We start from the raw sequence: 25,441 nt of genomic DNA on the forward strand, positions 1-25,441 counted from the left end.
TTTTTTATTGTAATGTCCACCATTAAGGAGAAACATTATTGTATATACAGCTCTAGACAGTAGCCTGTTTTAGAGATTTCATTACTATGTTGATCAGAGCAGGCATACACAATAAAAGGCTGACAAGCAGTTAGAACTGGTCCGTGATACCTGTTTTGTGATATACACTGTGCCTGAACCTTTAGTGGACACCAGGAATCTGGGTTTAAAGCAAACAAACATACAAGTGAACAGTGCTTTTTTCTGCCAGGAAGGACCAGGGGTCTTTAGTGCAACATCTAGGTTTTGGTTTTGGTTTTTTTGGTTTGTTTGTTTTTTCTTTTTTTCTTTGTAACAATGATAAAGTATTGTGCTACTATAAACCTTGCTAGCCCTAAGTATATTTCAAAACCCCCACACTTTGTAGCTAGGAGAGGGCGTATACCCATATAGAGGCTGGATACCCATAAAGAATGGTAGGAAATTGTGGATACCAGAAGAAAACCATTCTGAAACAATTTAATGTCAGAAGGTACATAACATGTAGAACTGTATTGAGTAGCTGGAGATCTGTAAAAATTCTGCGTAGCATAGTTACTTTAGAGATCTGGAATATCTCTAAAATTGCTGATTCTGGAAACGTTCTGTAAGGTGAGAGATACTGTAAAAACATCTTTTTTTACAAATACTCTGTTTTATAGTCTTGAAATGTAGCCTAAAATCTGCTTTTCTGATAGAACGTGTAATCCGGAAAGAAAAAAAAAATGACGGAAGAAGTTTTCACTTCTGGGTTTCGTATGAAAATTCACTGCCTTGCAAATCTCTTCCTTATGTTCATGTTTTCTAGTGGTAAAAGGAGAAATGAGTAATACTCCATATGGTAAACTGCAGTTAATTTATCATCTTGGATATGATTTTACTAGTCCTTTAAAATTCTTTCTAAAGCCAGATTCAACATAAGAAAAACAAGTTCATAAAGAAGTTGATAGAAGATAGTGTTTCCCACCCAATACAAAGAGTGGTGTTGGATTTTCTTTCTCATTTAAAAATTCCATTGAAATGACTTTGACATTGAGTGTGATGTCTGCCATCCAAGTGTCCTTTTGTCCCTGACCCCTTGCTCTGACACAAATGAAATGAACTGATTTGTCATTTTTACATATGGTGTTTCTTTATGAAATGAGTCTTTACTAGGACTTTTTTTTCATCACCATTTAGTTACGCTCTTAGAAATGTATAGTACAGCTAACTGCTCTGACATTAAAACCATCACTTTTGCCAGCTTGAGGCTGAGGTTGTAGTTACACCAATGCAATACTCAGCTGTTGTCAAAAAGGCCGGTCCCACCTCTCCTTGCTGCACCCTGTGCTGTGAGCCTGCAGGAAGGTTAGTGCCATGAAAAACGATTCATTTTCAGTTGGGTGAATGCTGCGTTGACTGCTTGAGCACTGTTGCCAGCACAAGAGCAAAGGATGGAGTGGGCTTGTCATTCTAGAGCAGCTAGCCGTTTTCTCAAAGCGGTTGTAAGACTGTATGTAGCCCCAAGACCTGGCTTTAAGCAGAAGACATCGACCTGCACACAGAGCTTACCTGCACATGTAACAGCTGTCTCAGTTGTTCAGGTGGGCCTGGCATATGCATTTCCAATGCAACAGCCATGTATGTACCTGCCTTACTGCTGCACTGAGGCTGAAGCCTGTGGTGGTTCTATCCCAGTTGCAGGTTGTGGGCTGTGTTTTGTGTGCAACATCAAAATACTTCTGTGTTACAGCTGCCCCTGTGTTATATATTAATTTCAGTGGTCGGTGGCAGGTGTGTGAGTGTGCGCGCTTCACATCAGAAAATTCTAGCTGTTGTGATTAAAACTCAAAAAGTCATCACCGATGCTGTTAGCATTTTATTACTCAATATGTGAGAGAACAGCCTACCAGAGTTGGCCGAAGATGGCTTGTGTAGACTTTGGATGGCACAGCACAATTCCAGCAGCTTGGAGTCTCACAACAGCTTGAAAAAAACACCTGTGAAAGAAAACAGCTCCCAGCTTCTGGCTCTCATTGAGGTATGAATTTAATGCAAGAAAATGCTGACAAGGTCATCAGAGGCATCATGTCTTTTCAGAGGAGGTATTGACCTGCAGTTTTTTCTACCGCTGCAGTTAACCTATGATTGTAATTGGAAGAGACAACCTGGTGTGCCATTTTCTGAAGGGCTATGTGTTGCTGGGTCAGCAATAGTTTCTAATAAAAATTAAGTGTTATTTCAGTTGTACTGTGGGATAAAGATACAGTTGTGAGGGTCAGGATGTAAAACTAAGAGACTGAGTTATAATAACTTTTTGCTGTCTATGTTTCCTGCATGGCTGTCAAATCTGCTGACAGTTCATTTTGTAAATAAACTGTAGTTGTTCCTTTGCATTTATGAAAGAAATGGATAATGCAGAACAATCTGTGTAGGTGTTGAAACTGAAGATGTGAAAATACAAGGGGAGACAGCCAAGAAATACTTTCGTCAAATGGAAATTTCCAAACTTCTAGAGCCAATGGTTTGATTATACGAGACCAACAGGCATCAAAGTGATTGACAATCTGCATATAAGCACTAGATGTAAACCCTTGATCAGATGGGGTGCTAAAATTTCATTTGGTAAATTGAATAGTGATATAGCCTACTACCTAAATGACCTTGTTATTATGGTACTTATTTGGGCCCATTTGCCTTTTAAAAATACCTGATTGTATGCATTAAAACACATTCTAAAAAGTAAATCTTTTTTTCAATGTACTGCAGCCATTTCCTAAAAGAAAATACAATAGTTCATTTGTGTTTACCCATCGTACAGAATTTTTTTCTTTATTTAAAAAGGCCAAATTGCTTTAATCTACAGAGAAAGCGTATTGTAGTTACTCTTCATCTGTTCCACTTCCTTACCTAATAACGAGTAACAGTGTTGCTGAAGTTGTCCTAAATAGTTGCTACTACTTCAGCAGTCTGTCTAAATTGTGATATTCGTGTATTTTCTAAGAAACTTAGCATTCAGATGGGAAAAAGTAGGTAAAACACTGCATAAAGGAAATAGTACTTAATCTTGTGTTCAGGTTGACTTGCTTTTTTTTGCTATTTGTAGGTAGGCTGGTGCTAAAGTCAATAGATTTTATCATAATAATTTTTACCGTGAATAATCTTTATATGGAAGTATCCTTTTAACTGTTTTTTCTTTCTTAGTATTCTTTTTTTAACTAAGTTGGCATTTTTGAGATCATTTAGGGGAAGATGTCTGAATGATATAAAAGATTCTACACAGCTAGGAATCTTAAGTAGCAGACAACGACATTTGATAACAGTACCATAATGTTACTAACTTTTTCTGTGCGCATTCTGAACTAACAGAAAGATACTCCACTGTCTGGGGCTCCTGCCGGTTGTGGTGAGGCATATAACAACAGATCAAGAGAAAGCAAACCAAAACTGTATTTGAAAGAGGGTTCGTTCTTGGTTTGGGGGGGGTTGGTTGGTTGTTTTTTATAGGAATCTGACTAAACACCTGTTACCTAACTTTGGACATTTTCCTTTAGACCACTGCTTCTAAATGCTCCCACTCTTTCATTTTTGTGCCTGGTAACAGAGGGAGGGCACCAATCTCCAGTTCCCAGCCGTAATTTGGCTCTGCCTGTTTCCGTGGTGCATTTCTCAGCCCTTTTCTTGTTGCATAAAACTGTGGGCTTCCATTGCTTTTTGATCATATGCATCAAAGCAAGGAATTAATGCTGCAGACTAATAGCATTAAACAGCACGGAAGATAGATTAAATGCTGTAAAGGGCTGGTTTTGCTAATTGCTGACAGGTATTCTTAGCACCAACAATTAGGCGTAGACAGTCACTTAACTCTGACAATCAGAGTTAAACTCCCCATAGGAGCATAAGGGCTGTCGCCATAGACCAGACAGTGGGTCCATCTGGCCTGACATTCTCTCCCTGGTAAGGACTTCTGCTGATGTTTGAGACAAAGGTGTGTGAGGAATTAACATAATGTCGAAGTGTGATTCTCCTCAGTATTTTTTTGTGGATAATATTATAATGGTGTTTTTTCTGAAAAGCAGTATTTGCTGAAGTGTTGAGGCCTGCCTAATTTTTAGAAATACTTGAAGCTAGCAAGATGAATAGTAGGGAATGATGAATTTAAAACCAGAGAAAAGAGAGAAAATGTGGCCTTTTTTGCAGTTATAGCAGTTCTCAGGGTTTCCCACAAGCCTGATTGGCATCCACACCTCCAGATTAAAATATGTTATATCTCCACCAGGGTCTTTAATCTGAAATATGAGCAAATGAACATTAAGTGCAAACATGAATGTGAAGTGTGGACATTTCAAGGAAACAACGTAGTTTTATTTAAAGGATGTGAGTGTGCAGAGAAAATCCTGAGATAATTTCTGATCTATTTGTGATTTCAAACAAATCCCAAATGAATTTTATTTGTTGCTAACGTTTCAGTCTTTTGGAGCCTTCTAAAACAACTTGCTGCTATTCTTCTAAGACAACAATATTATTATTTTTCTGAAATGATCAGCTCCTGAAGCTGAACCCGAATGGACTGAAAGAAACAAGAGAGCTGAGCGAGGCTGAGCAGTGCCCTCAGACCTTGGAGATGACAGCTGACACGTTCAGCGTTCCAGTTCAGTGCCATGCGTTACACCCTCTGTGTCTCTGTACTTGAACTTTACGTCATAAGCAATGAATATTTTTAATGGAGTTTGTACTCTTTTGTCTGAGATGACTGCAGGCCCACACATGGTGTAAGCTTCAATTAATTATCCTCTGGGGTCTGGTGCACATATTTGCATACGCTCTATCAGTGGACCACCAAGATTATTCAATTAAATCCTTACAATGGCTTTAAGAAGGCCTGTGATTAAAGTGTTAGTGATGACTGTTCATTTATAAAATAATTATTTTTATAAATTTCAGTGTCTACCCTTATATCTTGCAAAATAGGATCTAGTGTGGGGGAAAGCCTGAAATACAGGATGTGTCTGAATTGTTACCACAATTAAAACTGATACGCAAGTGGATGCACCAAAATTTCAGCTGCTTTCTTCTGTCAAATTGTTAAAAGAAATATTTCTAAGCATTTCCCAGATGATGGTAATGTATTTACTTTGCAGAAGCTTGCCAGACCATTTTCCTCTCTCAGCGGACTGAGGAAGTGTCTAGTTATGACCTAGTATATTCTGATATAAGTGCTTGATAAGCATGGCTTTCTTTTAAAAGTTCTACTGGGTTCTTAATGGAAGTGTGTTGTTATTTACTAAAAAAGGCTGTTTACTAGAGATGTGATTGTGGAAGTATGCCAACTCCTAAGGCATTGGGAAAGTGATTAAGAAATCATGGAAGTCATGTAACTATCTGAAGATGATATTATGTTGTTACACTTCTGTGTAACCTTGGCTAAGATAAAGGGATTTGCTTCATAGACAGCTAATACTGTGATTCACATAATCTGGAAAAAACAAACAAACAAAACAAACAAAACAAAACACCCCCTACCCCCCACCCCTCAGAGTAATAATAAATAATAGCAGATGGGATAAGGGAAAGAGATCCCTAGAAATCTGGCCAAAGGTAGAAAATTTTTAGGAGAAATAAGGTATTTAACTATTTCTGTTAATGCATATCCGATTTTGATCCTGATGTGCTTAGCTAGATTTGCGAAGCAACACAGTGTGATTTCACCAAATGTCTCTTGAAAGTCTGCAGTTGAATTTGAGGTAGTAATTTACTGAAATTATATATATTTTTTAGATTTCTATATATATATTACATTTGTAACTCAATAAAATGGAGCAGCTTTACTTCTTTGCAGTTCTACAGCAGGAGTTTAATTGAAAAATTGACTTGTGCTGTAACTCCTGCAACTATTCTTTAAAGGTTGTGACTGCTGTAAGTAGTTTGAGACTAAGCTAAACAAGATTCTGAGTTGTATGATACAAGAGTGAAAATAAATGCTAAGCAAGTCATATCTTTTAACAAACCAGCAAGCAGTCCAGAGTGAAGATAATGGACAGCTGAGATCTAAGGAGACCAACAATGGAAGCAAAATGGAATGTGAGTTTTGAGAGAATGAGAATCCACAAAATTTGAATTATTTCAGTAGTAGGTAATTGTATGCTGTTATTGAAGAGGGGAAAGTAGGGAGAGGAAGAAGGCATGACAGTGAAAGCATTGAAATTGTTGCACAAAAAGAGTGGAAAGTTGTGGAAGGAACTACATGCACAGTTAATCATTTCATGGTCCTCTGGTTTGTTAACTGGGAGAGAGGGAGAGGCAGAGACAAGGCTTTTAAGTGCTAAATGTTGAAAATGGAAGAGTCATGCAGTAGATGATGAACGTATATTCAGTGTGCTCTTTTGTCTATACCTTAAGCAAAAAAAAACCCCAAACCCACAAAACAAACAAACAAACAAAAAACCAAAACAACACTCAAACCCCACGCAATATGGTGAAAACTGGGGTGAAAAGAAATCTCATATGTAATGTATGTGGGGCAAAACAGATCATTAGTAATAGAACTATAAATAGGGGGCAACTATACCAATTTACTAAATACCTAAATTTTGTGAAGGGGAATTTCTGGCTGTTCCGAAACGCTTGTTCTGTATCAGAGAACGCTCCAAACTTGTTGAAAAAACTGAGGTGAGTAAGCACTTGTAGGATTTATTGTTCTTGTTAGCAAATGCACAACTGTTTCTGAACATAACCCAAAGTTTTCTTTTTTGTGTGTGTCCTCTGATTGGACACTGAATGGATTACTGAATGCATTGAGATCCCTTTTGAACTTAAAGTGGAGAAGGGGCTGGATTGAGCAACAGGACAGTCAAGGTTGTCAGTGCTTGAGAGGTGCAGAGAAGTGGCAGTGATGCAGGCTCTTCAAGCCAAATGGAAATTAAGACATTGTAGCACAGCTTTGACTTTTTTCAGGGTATGCTAATTGGAGACGCCTTGAGCTCTTGAAACCATGTGAGCCTGCAGAGAAGTCTGACCCAAGTCAGACTTCAGTTGGAAGTACTTTTGACAGCAAGATTGTTTTTTTGCATAGGCCATATATTAATGTATTTTAAAATATATATACACATATGTAGGTATTAAGCTGCTTAATTTGTCTGCATTATCTTTTCTTATAGTTATCTTAGCCAAGCCATTCTTTTTCAAAGCATAATTATTGAAAAACATGTAAAAATTAGTAAAAGGAACTGTTATTAGAGTAAGTTTCTCTTGCAAAATGTCTCTAGTTTCTTTACAGTCAAATGGAAGCATAAGTCAAAATTACCTTTTGAGTTCATACTTCTGTTTCTAACGCTTGCTCAAGAGCACGTTTCGCTTATGCTTCTAATACTGTAATAAATCACAAAGGGCAAGGCTTGCAGAAATAATCTTAGTGATATGTGTTGGAGGTAATTTTCTGTCTAGTGAGCTTTGAAAACATTTAAAGTTGGTATGCAGCTATCAAAGCATTTACTAAAAGTTTTTACTGAAATTGATGCTTAGAGTTGTGGAGGGTGACTAAGACAACTGAATTCGCTCTAATTTACTTGGTGTGATGAATTGCTCTGGGTAGTGTGGTACAATCACAATCATGCAGTTAGTTACACAGCCTAAGTGTATCTGTCCCTTGTAAATTCAAGTCAGGTTTGTTTCTGGTTCTGAAAACCTTTAACATTCTACGTGTAAGAAAATATCAATTAATGGTTCCTAATTAACTCATCCTAATGAAATGCAGTAATTTATTAGTCTGCTAATCTGAGTGGTCTAGCTTCAGCAGCAAAGAGAGCGTGTTCTTCGTATCGGAACAGCTGTTGACTGTGGCTTTTTGTTGCCCTCTCCACAAGTTAGCTTTTACTTCTTCCATCCTCTCTACCTCTTCAGGAGAGGCTGCAGCGTGTCCCTCCCGCATTGGGGAAGCGAGCTTTTGGGCAGCACTAGCTGATCAGACATCTGCTGTCAGTCTTCGACAGGAAGAGGCAGCAGCGGCCAGATTGGAGCATCCAGTGCTGCTTCTGGTCCACAAGCCACCTGCTGAACCATACTACTCCAAATCCCATTTTTCTTTAGAAAACAGATTGTGGGTTTTCACTGCAGAATTGTTATGTTACTCTAGTTCTTGGAAGCTTTCCAGGTAGTTAACTATTAAGGGATGCTTGGATTTCAACTATCAAATCTGAGGCTTACAGATAATTCTGCCTTCTAACACCCAACTCACTATTTTCTCAAACTTATCTCAAACAGCAAACGATGTATTAGTCATTTTTACTACAGACTAATACTTACAGAATTGAAAATTTTCATCATCTGCAGTGCTATTATCAAGGTGCTACATTAGACGCTGTGCCCAGGGCTTAAAATGTATGTAGTGAAATGTTTCATAAATTGATGACATATAGTAAGTGCCTCTCCCAAATTGCCACACTTCTATTTAAAGGTGTGTGGCTTTTGTGGCCTTTACCAAGTCTCAGTATCTTACAAATTCCCAAATATGTTATCTACAGAGTGAAAGACACACTCCTACAAAGTTTTGGGAAAACTGAAAACAGTAACACTTTCTTTTTCTGAAAATACAGTGCTTGATTAGAAAGAACAGTTACTTATTAAAAGCTTCTCAATCTGTAATACAGTATATGCTATTTTAGAAAGTATTTAATCCTAGCATTTTGAAAGAGTTTTCAATATTTGCACTTAATTACATAAACTTAGTTTTACACGGGAAGTATGTCATGAGAGCATGTTAATCGTATCTGCTCAAGTGAGAAAAGGCTTTGCTTTTACATAAATATTTTCATTGGAATATAAACCTTGTTTTAGAATAATCCCATTGAAATAAAGGTGTACAATTTCAGGGCAGTAGTGTTTAATCTTTTGGAAAATAAATATCAATAATAAATGAAAAGCTGAAGTACAGTCAGTTGTATAGAAATGTCCAGGTGCTTTTTCATTACAGCACCAGCACCACCAAAACTCCCATAACTGTAACTAAGGAGGGCTTAAAAGGAAAGTCTACAGAATTGACACATTGCTTGAAAAAGTAAACGCATAGTAGGCCAAGAAAATGGTGAAAGCAGCAACTATAGTTTAGGTGTTGCATTGTCTGCCAAGAAAATTAGTAGAATTTTGTATGCACCTTCCGAAGTGCGTGTACACACGAAGGATTATAAACACTTTGCTCTTAGCAGCATATGTGATGTTATACAGGTCTGTCAGCACTTTGCTTTGAAACTGTCTCTTTACACCCTCTTTTGTTCAGACTCCCTGATGTTAAGTTACCATACTCACATGTTTTCCAGTGGAGCCATGCAGCCTGGTTTCCAAAGTTGTTGTTTAAAAAGCTTAATTGAAAAAAGGCTCGTAATTCTAGGGTATGATAGCACTGACAAAAAAGTGCTTGCATTTGCTATTTACTGTACAATGTGGCATTACAGATTTAGTAAAATAGAAGAGTTGGTACAGCCACAGACCACATCCTTGCTAGCAGTTGTGTGGGGACTGCATTTACTTAAATTTTTTCCAAATACAGGCAACTTTTTGTTAGATAACTGCAAGTTACTGCATTTATTTCAATTAGAAATGAGACATTCTTACACTAGGAAGCAAGCATACAAGGTAAAAAATGCTGATGTAATTTCCTCCCCACCCCCAGTTCAGGAATGAAATGCTTCACAGAAGCAGAATAACGCTGGCCTAGACTTGTCTTATGTTTGTCTCCAGTTGAACCTTAATTTTAAATGTCAGTGCAAAAATTTAGCATTAACGTAGAGAGGATGACTTCGTTGCTCTGGTAATTTGGTCGTCTTAACTTATCTGTAATTTTTTAAGGTACTTTGTCATGAAGCAGGTATGAAAAACGCATAAAACTGCTTCTCATAAGAAATACCTATGTACTCTGAGTATATTTGTGATATACAGAGTTTGCATGTTTGCATAATAGAGATTAGATTGTCAGACTGAATCTTGCCTAAGATGTAGAATAAAAGTTAGGAGGCAGATACTTGTTGTAGCATTCTTCTGAAATGTATTCTTCAGTGTTCACTTGTCAAAAGGAACAGTCTTTCTAAATTAAAGATATGGAGGCCTGTTGAAAGTTGTGTTCTGGTTTATGACTTTGTATTCTTTCAGTGAAGTAGAACTCAGCCTTTGCTTTGATGGTCACGTTGAGAATGAGCAAATGAGAAGGCCTTAGCATTTAGGAACACATAAATAAAGTCTACAAAGAAAGGGCATGAGAGAAGCTTTGAAGTGGCATCTAGTTTTAATTTTAGTGGGAGAAAACCAGATGTGTCTCTGGGAGTTCTGGCCCAGCTCATTTTTTTTTTTGAGAGGACAGGGAACTCAACCAAATCATACAATGGAAAGACCCCAAACCAACTGTCCCCACCCTAGTACTTTGATCTTTCTTGCCACTTCTGAGTGAACTGCTTTGTTCCAGAGGAAAGACGGTCTAACCCTTCATTTTTAATTGTGTGCATCCTTCTGTACAATTGGATCACGTATCTCTCTTTTTTCCACTCTAACTGCTATTATCTGAGTTTATTTCCTATTAAAAAAAAATCCTGATACTGTTAAAGATGATAGCAATTTCAAAACAGCAAAACTGGACAGAATTTTGAATTTGCTGATTTTTGCGGTGGTGTGTGTTAGAACAAAATATTGGTACGCAGCATTTTTGGGTCAGCAGTCCTGTAAAACACAAAGTAGAATGAAAACAAACAATCCTGCTTGTGTAGGACTTCTGTTGGCAAGTGCTGCTCCTGGAATTATGCATTCTGTTGCTACTTACAGATAGAATAATACATTTGAATGATATATTTGAAGGCTTTTTTTTAGTAGTCCTTGGATCACGTTTGGCCATCAAAAAGATTTCTGTTGACTGTACGTTTAGTGAGTAGATTAAAACTATACAACAACATTTTTTGAGGATGTCTAGAAAATAAGTAAAATAATCCTGTCTTCTAAAGAGATTAAGGGTCTCAAGGGATGGAAAGGAGAAAGAGTGTAGATAAGAAGGCAAAAAACATGAGTCAAATTCAAGGTTATTGTCAACTTCTAACCTGAACAAGAGAAATCCTTTTGCTCTGAGGGCTTGTCCATGTGCCAAAGCTAAGCTACCTGCCAAATGATTCCAAAGCTTGCAGTGTTCAGAGGAAAGGATTGGGAAGAAGTTTAAAAATTTTGGAGAAAAAAGGTCAAGTTAAGTTGGTATCAGTTGTCTTGCACTGAGATAGCTACAAATGGAACTTTTCCCTGCATGAGCTATTTTGGTGTGGTTAGGGTTTTGTGTTGTGGGGGGTGTTTTTTTGGTTTGGTTCTGATCCTTTTATAGCAGGTCATTTTCCCAGGCCACTACTGGAATCAGGAACAGAATTTTATCTTGATACATGCAAGAACTATGCTTTAATTTGGATTGAAATGCTTATCTCTCATGTCATCTTAGTCAGCTGTGTCGATTTCTGGAGCCCAACACATCCCAGTAGCAAATATTAATGAGGAATAATTTGTGCCATGTACTGAGTCTGCAGAGTATGCTCATGAATACTAATAAAATACACAGGGAATTTTTTCCATCTTTGGCTTTAGTGTTTATCATGCCATTAATACAGCCTAACTATGGATGCTAAAATAGTAAGGGTCAGTTATATCCTTCAGTATAAGTGTGACAGTGTGTGTGTATAGTTACCCTGTATTCTCAAAACACGTTGATACGAAAAATTGATCGGAGAGAGAAGGAAGAAGGGTATTGTTTCCATGTACCTCTTGGAGGTTGTATCTCTACACAAGCAAAAAGTTAACACGCTGGCTTCTAGCTGCCTGTGTCAAAGCGAATCACTCTTTACCACATAATAAAAGTACAGACACATAAATATGCAGAGTTGAAACTCTGAATTACACACTGGAGTTTGTATAAAATCGAAATTAAAGTTCTCAGTAAAAAAACCAAAACAAAACAATTTCTGCTTTATTTCCCCTGAGATTTACTGATGAGATATGTATTATTATAGTGTAATATATGAAATACTAAGTGTGTTTGCGGACCCGGAAATTCATGGATAACTGAACAACTGTCTAAATTGGATGTTGAAGATTGTGAGTATCAAATTGTAGCTTGGCTTTAATGAAATCCTCTGTAGTCTACAAGATGGAGTTTAAAACAAATGCCTTAACCTACTGTTATGTGGGAAGGTTATGGTAATAATCATCAAGCTACTCCACCACACCTTACGCAAGTATTTTGAAGAGTCTTGTCAAAATATCGGCTAAATTAATGCCAAAAATGCAGTAATTCAGATGAGTAATGAAAAAGTTTTCAAACGAAAGTATTTAAAATCTATTCATCCAGTTAGACATATTTACAGTCGTCACACTTCTTAGTTGTACAAGCTGAATTTTCAGTGTTCACTCATGAGATTTCACTTGTGTCTAAGCTGAAGAGAAAGAAAAGGTTGTTCTTCCTTTGCCTCACCTTTTTAGAAGGAAGTGACTATAAAGGTCTCTCAAACGCTAGAAAGAAAGTATTATATATCCCACAGGAGAGTGTTTCATGTCTACGATATTTTTTTGCCTTTTATGTTATGTCAGCTACACCTCTATACATCTTGACATCAGTGTGAGTAGTAAGGAAAACTGTATTTTGTCCAAAAATTTTTGGAATGCTGACTTGATATATGACGTAAGCCCGAAACAAAATATTCTTGAATAGATTTGTGTCAGTGCTTCTTCTCGTCTCTCTCTAATTTCCTCCCCCTTCCTGCTTTCCGTCCTGGTTTTGTATGACCTCCCCTTTACAATCTTTGAGTATGGCCTCTTCCTGTGTCATTCCTGTGAGCCGCACGCACTCATACAAAATGTGCCATGTGCCTCCTCTGTAGTGGTCCTGAGTATAGATGGTCCTTGAGCAGAAGTTCTGATCCATTTATTGCTACATTTCTGGATGTCAGCTGATAGCGAACAAGATGGCAACATTTCGGCAAAGCTTGTGGAGTGCCAGCTCATCTCCATAATTATGGTTTTTTTTTCAGTTTGGTGTAAGAGTTTCTGAAATGTCAGAGGGAACAAAAAGGTTTTGGAACTGAAGAAAAAAAGGAATCACAAAAAACCCTGGATGCTTCCTCAGGAATGTTTTGAATTTTAATTCTCTTCAATCTGGGCCATTTTCACTTGAAAGGCTTTGTAGGACCATGGCAATTCGGAATGGCACAGATGTACTCTTTTCTGTCCCCTCATTGTAATGGATGTATTTCTGTAACAGAAGCTTCTTTAGAACCTAAACTTAGAATTCTGCTGAATTTAGTATGAAGATAAAGTACCAGCATTTGCCAGCTCACTAGTTAAGCTCCATAACATGTCTAGCCATTTAGGTATTAGTAGGTTTTTAAAATCCCAGTAAAGAAAGTGCAAGGAATTGGACTATCTTTCTAATCTTGTGCTTTAGGTTTATGCAGTGTTTTTCAACTCTACATTGACCATGAAAGTAGTGTGAATATTTTATTACGCTTTTGTTTGGAGGTAATTTTAAATTAGTAATGCTCCATAGTTGCAAAGTCTTATGATCCAAAGGCATTTTCAAGAAACCTGGGGAATGTTAGTCTTTGTTAAGTGTAGGTTGTTTTAAGAAGCAGGAAGGGTAGAGAGTGTAACATTTGCTGGATGAGCTGTGCTTCATAGTTTTGAAAGCTAAGAAGGTTAAATGAATAGGCAATAAAAGAAGTAGGTGTTAAGGATAAAGTGCCATTCAAAGCTTTTATTGTTCTGCAGCTCTTGTGCTATCTTGCAACTACAGCACTTTTTTTTTTTTTTTTTTTTTTTTTTTTTTGTCCAGGTTCTCTGTCCAGGAATGTTTTTCAGGGCTGAACTTGTGATAAGAAAGCCATAGTGTTATATAAGATACCTTACATGAAAAAGATTATCATCACATATTCTTTGCAAAAGTAAATACTATCAAATGGATTTACTTTCTTCGTGACTTACAGTGCTGATTTCAGATACTGGTTTCCTTGCATTGTACACTTTTTTTGTTTATAAATATTATTTAAAGTGTTAAAACCAGAACAGGTGAGTTTGTTTTGAAGCATGTGGGTTATATCCAAATAACGCATCTGCCTTATATAATCATTTCCCATTCTTAGTCTGATTTCTGCTTATATGCTTTTTAATCACTGAACCAGGTTTCAATTTTGTCGGTGCACCTTTCCTGCTCTTTCCCGCGTTTCAGGGCCAGAGAGTTCAGAGGGGGTTATGGCAGTTCAGCCACCCTTGCCTCTCCTAGTTGCGCAGTCTTGCTGCTGTGCCAGCTGGTAGCTCGTGCTCTCAGGTGTGCTCGTAGCATAACTGGGGCTGGGACCCTGCCGCTTGCATGGAGGCTGAGGGTAGAAACGCCCCGGTCTGCAGCAGGCACAAGTTATAACTGTCAGCTGATTGACATGCCTGGTAGGCAGTAAAGGCAATTCCTCCCCTTCTCTTCCTTCCCCTCTAGGGCTGGAAGGCTCAAGTCAAAACATTTCCTTCTTGAGTGGCAGCGGCTGCTAATTGTTGAATTTTGGCAGTTTCTTCCAAATTGTGGGAGCTGCTGTGATCTAGCAACACCTGCGGTTCAGGGGAAGGAGATACTGCGAAGTGGGTGTTTTGTGCTGATGAGGGTGAAGCCCTCAGCTGGCAGGCTCCCTGCCACTTGAAGGTACTCCCGAGATGGCTGCAGGGGAGCAGCGTTAAAAAGTCACCAGCAGAAGTAGAACTGTGATTGCGATGCATCACTCTTGTTCCAATGACTGAATATTTATCTGTAATTATTGGAAAATTTTAAACCAGTAACTTCATGGTCTAAGCTAGAAGACAATTGCTTTTACAGTAGTGATATTTCATCCCTACAGAGCAGTTGCTTATGTCTTATGTTTAACTTGTCCCTGTCTAGCTGAAATCCTGTTTATGAATATATAAAGACTTAGCTGAAGTGAATTATTGGTGATCATATATGAACTAGTAACACACTTACTGCTCTAGTTCTTAAATTCAAACCCATTACCGACCCGTGCCAATGTTTCCCATCTCTTTCCAGAGTATTAATGAAGATTCTTTAATACTTGTTATCATTCTTTTTATTAGTTTATATATATATATATATGTATCTGTGTGTTGTGTACATGTACATTGTTACATGCCGTAATGAAACATTCGTAATTGTTTTCACTGGGCTGATATACTCAATGTACTGGATTTATATACTTAAGTTGGAAAATCAAAATATCATTGCCTAATAATTTCCTTATCTCTCTTCCACAGTCATAATGAACGAAAAGTAACCTGCAAACATCCAGTAACTGGACAGCCATCACAGGACAACTGTATTTTTGTTGTGAATGAACAGTAAGTGGCATCTGTTTCAGTCTATAAAATACATGTTTTAAAACTTGTTAATATTGAAGTAAGATTCAGTGATTGCTAATTGCAGTATTTATTTTTTCCAAGTCAGATTAGCATGTATAAAGTTTTGCTTGTTTAAATTATTTGAAATACTAATAAATTTGAAAGTAATATTAAATATTTAATACTAATTTTTAAGATAAAAACCATAGCCCAAATTAGTTATATGATAGAAATGCACCGTGTTTATGCACTGTGTAAATTTCCACTTATCACTTATTCTGTAGTGTTAGCAAATGACCTATATATTATATAATAATATAATAAAATTCCAAAAAGGAATAAATTTTTTAATCTTTTAGGGACAATCACCTGCCTTTAATCAATCATGTTTTGCCTGATAGTTTCTCCTCAAACAGTTATTTTCTTGGCCAGTTGAGACATTTTCTGTATCATTGGATAATAACTTGGTTTTGCTATCTTTGCATTGGTTTTGTAGAATATACAACAATATGAGAAGGTATGCATAGAAGTCATACCTGACCTCAAGATTTTATATGTGGCTGGATATTGGGTGTCCTACTCACCACCACCGCTGCAACACATTATACACTTGCTGGAGTGAAAACCATCAGAACTGCAATATGTGAAATTTCATAAACGTGCATGTTCTCACTGAAGTGGGACAAAGCCATATGGGGTCTTCGGAGAGCATTTCTTCCCATTTCCATCTCATGCTCATACCTGTCTTTTTTCCTCCCATCAACACCTTACGTGAATACAGAAATCCTATTTTAAAACAATGGCTTAAAATTCATCTATAATAGATTTAAAACACAGTGCAGGTAACTTTACAATGAAGTGTGAATTGCTTTCAGATTGGAAAAGTAGGACACGGGCTGTATTAGGCTACATCTAGGGGTGTTTTTTAATAGCAGTCTGCACACACAGCATGTTCTAGTGCTATTACATATTCTATTTTCAGGACTGCTGCAGCAATGACATCTGAAGAAAAGAAGGAGCGACCAGTAAGCATGATATGTGAAGCAACTAACTATAATCTGACATCAGATTATGCTGCTCATCCAATGAGCCCTGTGGGCAGAGTAAGTATGTCCAAATTAAATTAAAATTAAGATAATTCTGTTATTCCACAAGATACTAGACAGTGCTATATATTAGTATTTCATTGAAAAAGAGAAACAAAGCACATATTTTTTTCAGGGCACTTGGCTCCTTTCATGTTTAATTTGGAAACTGAAGTGTCTGAAACAAATTATCACTGAAGCTGTAATTTTTATCAGGTATATCGGATCTTATGACTTGCATGTACCTAAATTGTTTACAGAATCTGACCTTTCTAATCTGTGTGAACAGTAAAATGTTGAGTGACTGATCAAATATCTGAGTAAGCATTGTTACAGAAATTGCTCAATCACAAATAATTGACTGGATTTCTCCAGATAAAATAGAGAGAATTATAGTTGTGTGTAAGAAGTAGTTACAAGAGAGGTGGAAGGTGACCCTGTCGTAAAATTGAAGGGCAGATGACATGACTTGCTGTCATTGGACAAGAAGTAGAAGTCCTGGTTTCCTAGGAAAATTCCTGGGAAAAGTCCTAGACATTCCTAGGTCACCTTAATTCGTGTCCCACTTTCCCCATTCACCCAGCTTCTCAGAAGGTTAAGGTAAATGCCCGGATGCTTATTGAGGTGATTCGTTCAGTTATATTAACTTCCAAGTTTATTGGATAAAGCTGACGAGGCAGTGTGGACTTTTTTTTCCATTTTCTGGATAGCTTTCCTGAAAGGAAAGTGCGCTTGCTACAAAATTAAGAATTTCCTTAAGGTTACTCGGACAGCAAGATAACAACTTTGATCAGTGATGACAGACAAGAGCCCTGTAATCTCTTCTACCCAGCAGTTAACATTTAAGCAGGAAAAAAACCCCATACTTTAGCTAGTCATTGAAAACTTTAACCCTGAGAAGGGCTTTTCAGCAGATTAATCGAGCCTGCAAGAGAAAAATAAACTTTGGAAGGTGTTTTAACTGAGCAAATTCCTTAATTTCAGAAACTTGGATTGAAATAATTTATTTTCCATGTGGTAAGGAACATTGTAAGGTTACTTTAAGTGCATTTTGGAAACATTTTTTTGTTGTTTTAAATGTCTCATTAGACAAGCAGAATCCTTGACCTACATCAGAAAACTGTTACTTAATGAGAAAAATGTCTTAATCTATTAGTGTTAAACAGTAACAAAATCCATCTCAACTTTCATATGATGATGCTTAAGTCCATGCAGGAAAGCCAGTTTAAAGCAAAACAAAACAAACTAGGAAAACCCCAAACAGCAACAACAAAAAACAAACCCAGCTAAGCCCTAAAACAACCAAGCAAACAAAAAGCCCAAGACAGAGTTGTAATAGTGACATAGATTGCAATACTCGCACAGAAAATGAATTACAACAGAACTAGCTAGGAAGCACTCTCAGGTTAAATGTAGGAAATGAACTACAATTTAGGAGCACGTGTTTTACAAATATTTTTTTCACACTCCTCTTTCAAAAGAGAAGTTTAAAATGCCCTTTAGCATGTTTGTTTCATAGTGTTCTAGAAGGAAATCAAGAGTGCTATGGCCTGGTTATTGTAATTTCTTTACTTTCATTGATTAATGACACTTAAGCTTCCTGTGGAAAATACTATATTTTGAAAAAATAGACTTTTATTCTATTTTTCATTCCTCCTGTCTGTTCCGGTTATTTAAATGCACTTAAAATATTAATATGATTGCTGTGACTGTATGTACAATTACTGTACATCAGTTTTCAAATGTAAATTTGTGTGAATTACTGCAACACCATTTAAAAAGTTTTGTTTTCAGGACATGAATGCTTGCAAAGTAGAACCACAGCTGATATTAGTCAGCATTTTCTGGCGGTTATTTAAAGCTAATGAGTTCAATCATTTTTAAAGATAACTATACGGAAATTGCCCACTGGTTGTACCGGGATACAATAACTGATTTTCTTCTATGTTTTTATTCATATCTTCTAACAGTAGAACCTGAAATTCTTAGCTGTTTTACCAACCTTTGAATATAATATGTAGAGTCTGTGTGTATTGCAGCACAATAAGAGGAGTAAAATATTGATGAGGAAAGTAAATTACAGAGCAGAAGAATGCTTCATGTGGTTGCCACACCTGTTTTTTAGGTGTTTCTGTTTTCAGAGATAGCTCATGAGCACACCTAATATTGGACGGTGATGAGGAATGGAAGAAAAGTTTGTGGTACAACTAAAGTTTCAGACAATTGAGGGGTGTAGAAATAAGTTCTCCCTTTCTTTAATGTTAATTGATCTCAAATAGATACAGAACTTTTCTATTTCGTGGCTGAAAGACTCACTGGAGTTTAATGCTATATATACATAATGCTGGCCAAATAACACACTACAGCTCTGTTAAGTGCTGCTACTTCCTATTAGCTTGAAGTGTATTTCTAAACTTCAAGCCACTAGCACAGACCTCTGACTGTGGAAAAAGATCTACATAGGCTTAAGGTTGCTACAGAAGTATATATTTCCACCCCTCTTTTTAAAATTAAGAAGTTGTTTTTGTAGTTACCTTTTTATTTTATTTTTTTCCCCACTGTTAAAATCGCTACCTAGACAAATATGTTTATATGTCCTGAAATGCATTCAGGGAATCAGCTTTTGAATGTGTAAAGTCTGTCATTTTACCAGTCACACCCCACAGTTCATCTCTCCTGCTCTTTATTGCTGTCCTGATTATCAGCAGAATAAAGCTAAAAGTTTTCTCACAGTGAGTGGAATGGAGTGTTAGCCCAGTACAGCTGCTGCAGAGCTCATCATGTCTCCATTACAGCTAGGATGTTTCACGTTAGTTATAAATATTGTTTGCTTATAGATATTTCATACAGTGCTTAAGATAGTCCAGCTTTAAATGGCTAGTTTAGGTATAGCCATACATGTCTTCTCAGGATTCAAGTTAGCCAGAAATTTTGGAGTAACAGTCCTGAGATACATTAGCAAACAGCATAGTGAACAGGAGCAATGTGAAGGGCAAAGTATTGCTGCTCAGGGCTGAACACCTGTACTGTGTTTTCATGGTTTATATTCCGATGAGTCCAGTAGTGCTCCTTGTGCATCTTACATTTTAGTCTTATCTAAAATAAATCCAGTTTGCTGTACTATGCAAACCAAAGCACAATAAGAGTGAATGATTGGGAGATTTGCTTCAAGAGCAACCTCCTGGTCCAAGCTAAAATGCTGAGGGAGAAACCCACTCAGCTCATGGAAAACTGCAACATTGGAAGGCACTGAAATTGCTGACAGAATTCAGAAGGCAGCATCATGTTGGTTTGTGGTTTGGAAGATAATGTAAGACTTGAAGAGTGGAAACATATTTTTAAACAGAAGTTGAAAGTAACAAAGAATTAGATTTCCATTCTTTGAGTTTACATGCAGAAAACTTCCTTATCAGCAAGGTTCTCAACCCACATTTTTCAAATGTAGACACAATAAGCTTAGTGTTAATTAATTACTTTTGTGCTAGTTCTGAAATTGGGAAGAAGCCTCACAGAAATTCTGTGTCCTCTACCAGCTAAGCAGAGGGAAGAGCAGCTTGCAGAGTGATGAAGTGTGCAGGCCCAGCTACTGACTGGACTGTTGCCCAGAGTTCAAAACCCTGCCGGTGTTTGTTTTCTTCAGGTTTGGGAAAGAGTGAATATCACTGGCTGGACTTCCTGGCTTCTTTCTCAGTACTGGAACTGTACAGGGTCCCTCCCGTAGGTTCTGGGTTTGGAGGCATGACAGTTGCTGGGACCATTCCTTAGAATGGGTCAGATGGTACCAGATGTGACTGCAAGTTTGCTAGCTCTGTTACCTTCTACACCTTCCGGCAAGTGGTTAGTAGTTGGACCCTTCATTCACTATCCTCCTTTTCTCTTTGCCTTCTCCAGAAGCTGGAGCTGTGCAGTATGCCCTGTATTTTTAGGGCTGTGGGGTAAATAGCTGAACCCTTCAATTTTATTTTTTTCCTTTCTTCCTGTTTCCCCTGTTTGAGATATATTAGGCATGTGTGTGAGAGAATATGGGATGGCCAGGGATCCCAGACATAACAAGAGCCAGAGGTGATCTAAAAAGTTTGAGTTTATGTATACACCTATGATGTTTCAATATCCTAAAATACTCATTGTCTTAAGGCTCAAAATTTGTTGTGAACAGTTATTCTCGTTATGTAGTGTGTGGTAAAATAATCACGAGTCATCTGAAGTATTCTCTGTATTAACTAAAATTAGAAAGCACTTGTGATGCTGTATTTAATTAAAGGATGTTTGTATTCACAGTTGGTAAGATGTAACCCATTAAAACTTAGCTGTGAGCTCAGTGAAAATGGAGTCAATATGGTTTATTATCAGACCTACCTAAGAGATACCTATCTAAATTATCTGAATTTGTTAGTAGACTTGACATTAGTAGTACTTGTGGTTGGTTTTGTTTTCAGAAGCATCCTTAATGCATTAGCCATTTTATAAGCGTAGGAAGTCTGGAACACTCTTGAGAGGTTTTGAACCTTTCATACCTAATATTAGAGCAGCTATGAGTGTTATAAATTATTTCTGATCAAAATCTTGGCACAGTTCTTGTGTGATATGCCAATATAGTAGCCATACAGGTTAACTGAGATAGATGTAGTTAACTTTATAATGTGCTCTGGTTTGTTATATAGGTTCTCTGTATATTCCCTTTTTTTACAGCTGGATGTCATAATTCTCTTGGCTTCTTACAAACCTTTGTCCATTTTGTACTGGTAGAATTGTTCAGATGAAAATGTGAAAGATTTTTACTTTTAATTAGGTTTCCAAACAGAGTTGAGTCAAATTTCTGTATCTCCAAGGGAAATTAAAAGCACTCTGATTGTTTATATATTCCCTCCTGATTCTTTCAAAAAAGAAGTTTCAAAAACAAAACTACATTGTTTCATTGTGTTGTAGGCTTAAGGCAAACACACGTAGGTTTTGTAATATTACGCTTTTTTGGCTAAGCTATGTTATATTCTTCAGTTAATGGCATCGTTGACAAAAGCTGCACATCATTTTAAATTGCAGTTTTCAGTTTATGATTTTTAACCTACTGTGGAATTCTCTCTGAAGCATGTATAAAACCCAACCCAGTTCTGTGATGCGTGTTAAGAGAATTTCCATAGAGAAACCCCATACCCTAATCTGCAACGAAAACTGAGTGTTTGATTAGCCTTCCTCCTTTAGGAACTTTGCATAACCTTATGATTAGTTTCAGTAGTAGAGATGGGGAAGCTGAAGTGCAGGATTATATTGTCTCAGTTCAAATGGTGGATTTGGAGCAGAGCCATGAACACAGCTTAAACTTATTTGAACTTTACTTCCTTTGCAGAGTGGGATACTTTGCTGTATCACATTGCATGCTCTCTGAGGCACCAATTCTTACAGAATGTAAAACGTGAACGTTCAGCTCAGTTGCAGAACAAACTTTCTAAATGTAGGCGGAAAAGAATGAAGTGTGAATTGGCAAAGCACTGCACGTTTCTTTATGCCTTTTCCTATTTCTCTTGGTTACTCGAGTAGAAGGCTAAAATCTAAAATGGCTTATTTATCCTACTTCTCTTAATCATCTGTGATCAAGGTGTAGCTGTAAGGTTGTAAAAAGTATAAGCAACAGCATATATAAGTAAGCACTGGAGTTTCAGGGCAAAAGTTTCAAAGTAGGCCTTAGTGCAAACAGGTAAAATAATGAATATTCAAACCAGCCAAGGGATCACAGAGCAAAGGGTTCTTGAGAGGAAAGAAAGAATAAAAAAAATTTAGTGTATGTTAGAAAAGGGGGAGTTATATCTTGTTGAAATCTGAACATGTTTTCATATATTAGGCCAGTGTTGGAAGCAGGAAAGAGTAGCATTTTCTTGCCCAGGTGATGGAATTTTTCATAATTAATAATAGTTCTGTTAGTTTTACTTCTCTTTCTACAGCTTGGTAGGCTACCTACCTTATAAGAAGGTCAGATATGTATTTTGTTGGTTTTTCTTGTTTAAAAAAAAAAAAAAGCTTTACGTACTTGTCTTGGGATTTGTTTTTAAATTTTCTGCAGAGGGAAAGAAATAAATGCTGAAGCCAGCAGAACCATCATAATAATTATTTATCTAAAAAAGCAATACAGTTTGTATTCTGCAGTGCCCCAGAGGAACATGTGTAAGAAAAAGATCTTAAAGAAAAGAAAATGTGTTATGATTTTTCAACAGATATTGATGCCATGTTTTCTTTAACCTGTTCAATTCAATTTAGACATCACGATCTTCAAAGAAGGTTCATAATTTTGGAAAGAGATCGAATTCAATAAAGAGAAATCCTAATGCACCAGTTGTCAGACGTGGCTGGCTCTACAAACAGGTAATCTTCCCCTCTTCACCCCCGCCCCCCCCCCCTTTTTTTTTTGTCGGTAAGGTGTATAATGTACAAAAAACAACCATTTTCATAAACTACAATGATAGCAATATCAGAGTGAAACTATAAACTGTGAGGAACTGACACATGGTATTTTAATTAATTAGCTATTTATTGGATAACATTCTGATACAAATGAGTAAGGGCATCAGACAAGTGCAGAACATTGATATATTATATTTCTGTCTAAAATACACAAAGGGCTTGAAAAATCTAGGCAGATGTTGTTAGTAAATAGCTGAATTAATTTCAGGCATGCTGAGGTGATGGGACAAGGATACTAAGCCCAGCATACTGTTTTTTTAAATTCTGAAGTTTCTTTTGTTAGACTGTATCTCTCAATGTTTTTTTAAAGAGTAAGTAAGTATTTTCAATAACAAATTGGAAATCAAGCAATTTTTTTCACATACGAAAAGAGAGGAATGCCTGTTTTCTTAACTCAAAGATAATTATCTTAAAACCAGATATCATTTTAGTTTTTCCTATTGAATGTAAACTAATCTGAAGTATGAGCTCTTTAGTATTTAGTGACAGTGTACCTACCCTGTTGTAGATTTGCTAGTCTGCAATACCAGACCACTTGCACTTTCTTGCTCTGCAGGAAATCAGAGTAGAGTAGTTCGGTCAAAAAATTGAACAACAAAACTGATTAGGCTGTATTAGAAATATATTTTATAAATCCACCAAGAACCCTGTAACAACTTGCCATTTAAACTCAGCTGAGGCAAATGTGTACATGTAGTTTTGAATCTACATTATCATTTACTGTCGCTACTCTGATAGACTGGTATGACCCACAGAGCTTTCTGGATGCTGTTGATGAGTAAGTTTTTAAAAATTACTATCAGATAAAAAGGTCTAGAAGTATCTGTTTAGTAGATTTTTCCATGTTTAGATACTCTTGTGGCCTCTATTCTCATTCAGTGTTGAGAGTGAAAAGTTGTCACAAAGGTGACAGATTTTTTTGCTTTGTTTTGGGGCTATTAAACTTTTTAGCTTGAAAAAAAAAATCACTCTTTTCCTAAAGTAACATTTTCTGGATTTTTTAATTAAATGAGATAATCAGTTAATTTGATTGACATATGAAGTCTGGATTATAGCACAGGTGGTTGTACTCATAAGTATCTGTTATTTTGTCTTTGCTGCCTACTTCTGAATAAGTTAGGTTCATGATGATCTGGCTTTTCATTCTGAAGTCCTTTGTAATGAGTTTTACATGTATGAAAAGATATGGTTATGTACCTGAACTAACTTACTGGAATGCTCTAAAGATTCTAGCTGATTTATGTCTCTTGTTTTACATCAAACCATGGATATTCAACACATAAAGTAGTACAAAGATGTTGCTTTCCTAAAAATTATACTCTATGTTCATATTACCAAGTCCATTTTAGTGTACAATTATATTATTTAACTAATGAAGAAACAGTAGCTATACTTAAGATCACAGAATTATGATGATTGGAAGGGTCCTCTTGATCATCTAGCACAACCTCCCCTGCTCAAGCAGGCTCAGCTAGAGCAGGTTGTCCAGGACTGTGTCCAGCCAGGTTTTGAATATCCTCAGAGATGGAGACTGCACCACAACCTCTCTGGGCAACCTGTGCCAGTGTTTGATCACTCTCACACTAAAAAAGTTTACCTCTGCTCAGGTGGAATTTCATGTTTCTTAATTTGTGCCCATTGCGTCTTGTCATGTCACTGGGCACCACTGGGAAGAGTTTGGCTCTGTCTTCTTTACGCTCTTCCATCAGGTATTTATACATGTTGGTAAGATGCCCCCAAGCTGCCCTTTCTCCAGACTGAACAGTCCCAGCTCTCTCAGCCTTTCTTCACATGAAAGGTGCTTCAATCCCTTAACCATCTTTGTGGCCCTTTGCTGGATTCACTCCAGTATGTTCGTGTTTCTCTTGTACCAGTGAGCCTAGCACTGAACCCAGCACTCCAGCTAGACCCCAGTAGTGCTGAGTCGAGAAGAAGGATGTCCTCCCTCCATCTGTTGGCAACCCTGCTAATGCAGTCCAGGATCCTGTTGGCCACCTCTGCCATGAGGGTCCATTGCTGGCTCATGATCAGTTGTGGTCCACCAGGACCCCCCAGGTCCTTCTCCACAGAGCTCCTTTTTAGTTGATCAGCCCTGCTGTGTACTGGTGCATGGGGTTATTCCTCTCCAGATGGAAGACTGAGCATTGCCCTTTGTTGAACTTCATGAGATTCTTCCTGTCAAGGTCCCTCTGAATGACAGCACAACCGTCTGGTGTATCAACAACTCCTTTATAGTTTGTATTACCTGCAAACTTGCTGAGGATGCACTCTGTCCCAGTGTGCAGGTCATTAACAAAGATATTAAATAGGCTTGGCCACAGTATCAACCCCTGGGATAGACCACTAGCAACTGGCTGCCTCTGGTGCCACTGATCACCGCCCTCTGGGCCTGGTAGTTCAACAAGTTTTCAATCTACCTTACTGTCAAAATGCATACTATTGGACAGGGTTTATGTGTAAAATTATTTCAATGCTGTGATGTTTGATTGGTTTTTGTAAGAAAAGGCGTTGCTGTATGTTTCCATGTT

The 25,441-nt window shown here is 37.3% G+C and overlaps 1 protein-coding gene across 4 annotated transcripts in view; it reads left to right on the forward strand.

Annotated features, from left to right (window-relative positions):
* Positions 1-25,441, forward strand: part of PLEKHA5 (pleckstrin homology domain containing A5) — a 167,956-nt gene that overhangs the window by 77,975 nt on the left and 64,540 nt on the right. For all 4 annotated transcript variants that reach the window (XM_041129585.1, XM_041129586.1, XM_041129587.1 and 1 more), the window contains exons 2-4: positions 15,292-15,375; positions 16,358-16,478; positions 22,710-22,814. In XM_041129585.1, coding sequence (XP_040985519.1) covers positions 15,292-15,375; positions 16,358-16,478; positions 22,710-22,814 — 310 coding nt within the window. The remainder of the gene's footprint in view (positions 1-15,291; positions 15,376-16,357; positions 16,479-22,709; positions 22,815-25,441) is intronic.

The sequence above is a fragment of the Aquila chrysaetos genome, chromosome 17, assembly GCF_900496995.4.
Source record: "Aquila chrysaetos chrysaetos chromosome 17, bAquChr1.4, whole genome shotgun sequence".
Lineage (NCBI taxonomy): Eukaryota > Metazoa > Chordata > Aves > Accipitriformes > Accipitridae > Aquila > Aquila chrysaetos.